Here is a 3,309-nt window from a genome sequence, read left to right on the forward strand (position 1 = left end):
TATTTAAAAAAATGATAAATAATTATTTTTTTAATTAATATTAGTTAATTTTTTAAAATATTTTATTTATATTAAATTCTAGACTCCAAATACAACTTGTATTCAAATAAGCCACAAACTAATTCATAAACGTACAAGAGAAATCAAAACGACAATGGGAATAACTGAATTAATTAGGGTGGCGGATGGATTATTTAATCAAATTGTGTGTGCTACCATTAGAGAGACCCATTCTAATAATTAATGAATGTTAAATAAGATTAATTCTAACTGCTTTTAGCTAATTTAGTTTGGTTACTAAACATTTTGGTTATTCTAGCGCCGGACACTGATTTGTGCAAATTAAAGTGGCTAGCTTAGCAAATTACATGTATACATATTTCATTATCAAGCTAGATTAGAAGAAATCTCGCGAAGCTAGCAACACATACAATGTCACAAGTGATGAATTGATGAGTACTTCAAATGGTGAGAAAATGATAGGGATCGCAGCACGTCAAAGATGACCATAGCACACATTCACAGCTGACACCTTCCTGCGTTAATCATTTCTATTTACGATGATAAAACAACTACCACATAAATATTATACTTGTTGCAAAAAGAAACCTTGCATTATGGATATCGAAAATATTTAATAATAAAAAAAATAAATAATCAAAACTTATTTTATTTAATATTCGTTAATTGTTATAAATTTTGAGTTTTTTTTTTTTTTCTAACGTTACCGTATTGATTGCTCTAGTTATTTTAGAGGAAATAAATTAAATGAAATCTTTTTGGCATGCAAAATTCCAAAACCTAGCTAAGTTCCCTCGGCTGTAGGTAACATGTGATCCAAAGCATGCGATGCAAGCTTATGAGATGACTGGCCTCAAGTCCCTCGAAGCTTTTTCTTTTTATAGCAAAAGTTATTTTGTATATAATCATATTCGAACATTTAAAATTGTATAAATTACAAATATTAATTGTTCCATAATAAAAAAAATTAAAAATAAAAATATCTGTAACTCCAATCAATTATCCAAAACTAATAATGCATGCATGGTTTCATTATTTAAAGACTTGCGTGACCTTCAATTTGTCCGTATTAGCCGCCACATCAGCGATGAATAGCCACGCGCGTATAAGGTTAAACCTACCATTAATACTAAAAGCTTTGACGCGCTTACCACCTTGAATCTCGATCAAACAGTGACGTCATAATGCCATGCTAATAGTCACCTAATGTCCCTCCAAAATTCTCGGAAATCAATTTAATTAATTATAATTAATTGCATGGAAATATTATTAAATGAGAATAATAATTCTTCACATGTTTGACACGTGTACGGAAAAACCGTCATTGATGCAACAAAGGTCCACGATGCATCCTCATGTAGATTACTTGCAATGCCACGAGTCCCAGTACTTATCAAGGGGTGGTTTGGTAACTTCGCTCAACATACGTCTTAAGTCTTAACTAACTTTCCTTTATAAAAAGCGTGAACGAGTAGTGGATCGAATTATTCAGTTGTTATTGGAGCATGGTCTTCTCTCAAAACAGAAAAGAAACGAAGAAAGAAAGAAAGGGTAAGATAATTTCAAATTTACAATGATTATCTTCTTTTCCACTTTCCAGTTAGTTGCAGTAAAAAATGATTTTAATGTTTAAATTTATTATAGAGATATGGAGAATGGAAACACGTCATCGTCAGGAATAGCAAGAACGAAATCGGATCAGCTATTGATGATGGAATCGGCGACGGCGGCGAATAGTATTAAGTCATCGCCGGAGAGTGGTGGAGGAGGAAACCTGTCTCGGAAATCGAGCAGGAGGATGACGCACATAAGGAAGTCTCGGAGCGCGCAGATGAAGATAGAGGTGGATGAGGTGAGCAGCGGTGCGGCACTTAGCAGAGCGTCAAGTGCGAGCTTGGGGCTGTCTTTCTCCTTCACTGGCTTCACTCTTCCTCCTGATGATGAAATCTCCGACTACAAGCCCTTCAGTGATGATGATGATATCCGTAAGCCTCTTCTTTCAACTTCTTTTTCCACCTGCTTTTTTTTATAATTAATATAAGATAAAAATTCAGATATAATTAATTTTACTACAATTTATAATCTGAAAATAGTTAAATAATAATTTAGTTAAATATATTAAATTATTTAATTATTTTTAACTATCAATTTCAACTAAAATTAATTACACCTGAATTTTTAACTAAAATAAAATATCTCACAATAATTCTCTTCTCTCAATTTATATATCAAATACTACATTTATATTATGTGATTGACAGAAAGATTTACATAAAGCTATCTTTATCACAAATAACTCTTAATTCTCTTCTCTCAATCTAAACATTAAATACATGGGTTATGCTAAGTAATCAATAATTTTTTTAAACATCATAAATAACTATTAATTAAATTAAAATATACTACACTTTTAAATTACTGATCACTTGAATTTTAATATTAGAATAACTATTTGTACACCTAATAAAATAAATTTCCGATATATTCATTATTTATATTGTTTAATATTTTCATTGTCTATCTATATTTTTCCTAAATACATTTATATTACATGGTTAAAGCTAGAGACTTACTTACAACTATCTTCCTCTTAAATAACTCATAACTCTCTTCTCTCAATCCAAATATCAAATACATTTATATCACAGGATTAAGATGAAGACTTACTTGCAGTTTTCTTAGTCTGAAGTTAATAATTAATAAATAATCATTTATTCAAAAATTTTAAATTATTTAATAATTTTTAATTATTAATTTTATATAAAAAAATTACTCCATATACGGGGTTTAAGTTTGAAAGAAAAAATCTAAATACAAACTAGTTGGGATAAAGTAAATTTTTGTTCATCATCAACTAAGATGCTAACTATATCTTTAGGAGGATTTAACACAGTAAATTATATAAAAAAAAAAGGTCATAATTTAATTGTTAAAAAATACGATGGCAATATGATTTAAAAAGATTCAATTTTATCTTTCATTAAACTTCAAATCAAATTATCTAGAGGCGTATAGATAGTGATTAGCAAAATGCACGTTGGATTTTTTTAAATTATATTTACTCATGCGCTTCTGTAGAAATTAATTAATTATTAGGGGGTGAAGGCTTATACGTACGTACCTTTTTCAATGATGTTTCACGAGTATGAATATGATAGTATATACTACATTAATTGAGTTTCGAATTGAGGCTCAGATTTCATCAGTCTTCTAATAAGAATGCAAGGTTACGAACGCTCTAGAACTTAATATATGTTGTGTCCTTACTAGAACCACGAAGTAATAATA

General features: G+C 29.6%; 1 protein-coding gene across 4 annotated transcripts in view; it reads left to right on the top strand.

The window, feature by feature from the left end:
- Window positions 1,465-3,309, top strand: part of LOC107623015 (ABC transporter G family member 22) — an 8,205-nt gene continuing 6,360 nt past the window's right edge. The window contains exons 1-2 of one of the 4 annotated variants that reach the window (XM_016325133.2): window positions 1,465-1,572; window positions 1,666-2,006. In XM_016325133.2, the coding sequence (XP_016180619.1) occupies window positions 1,670-2,006 (337 nt within the window). In that variant the 5' untranslated portion in view covers window positions 1,465-1,572; window positions 1,666-1,669. Of the gene's footprint in view, window positions 1,573-1,665; window positions 2,007-3,309 lie in introns of those variants that run through there. The other 3 variants (XM_016325131.2, XM_016325130.2, XM_016325132.2) reach the window with 3 other exon arrangements.

This window comes from Arachis ipaensis, chromosome B10, assembly GCF_000816755.2.
Source record: "Arachis ipaensis cultivar K30076 chromosome B10, Araip1.1, whole genome shotgun sequence".
NCBI lineage: Eukaryota > Viridiplantae > Streptophyta > Magnoliopsida > Fabales > Fabaceae > Arachis > Arachis ipaensis.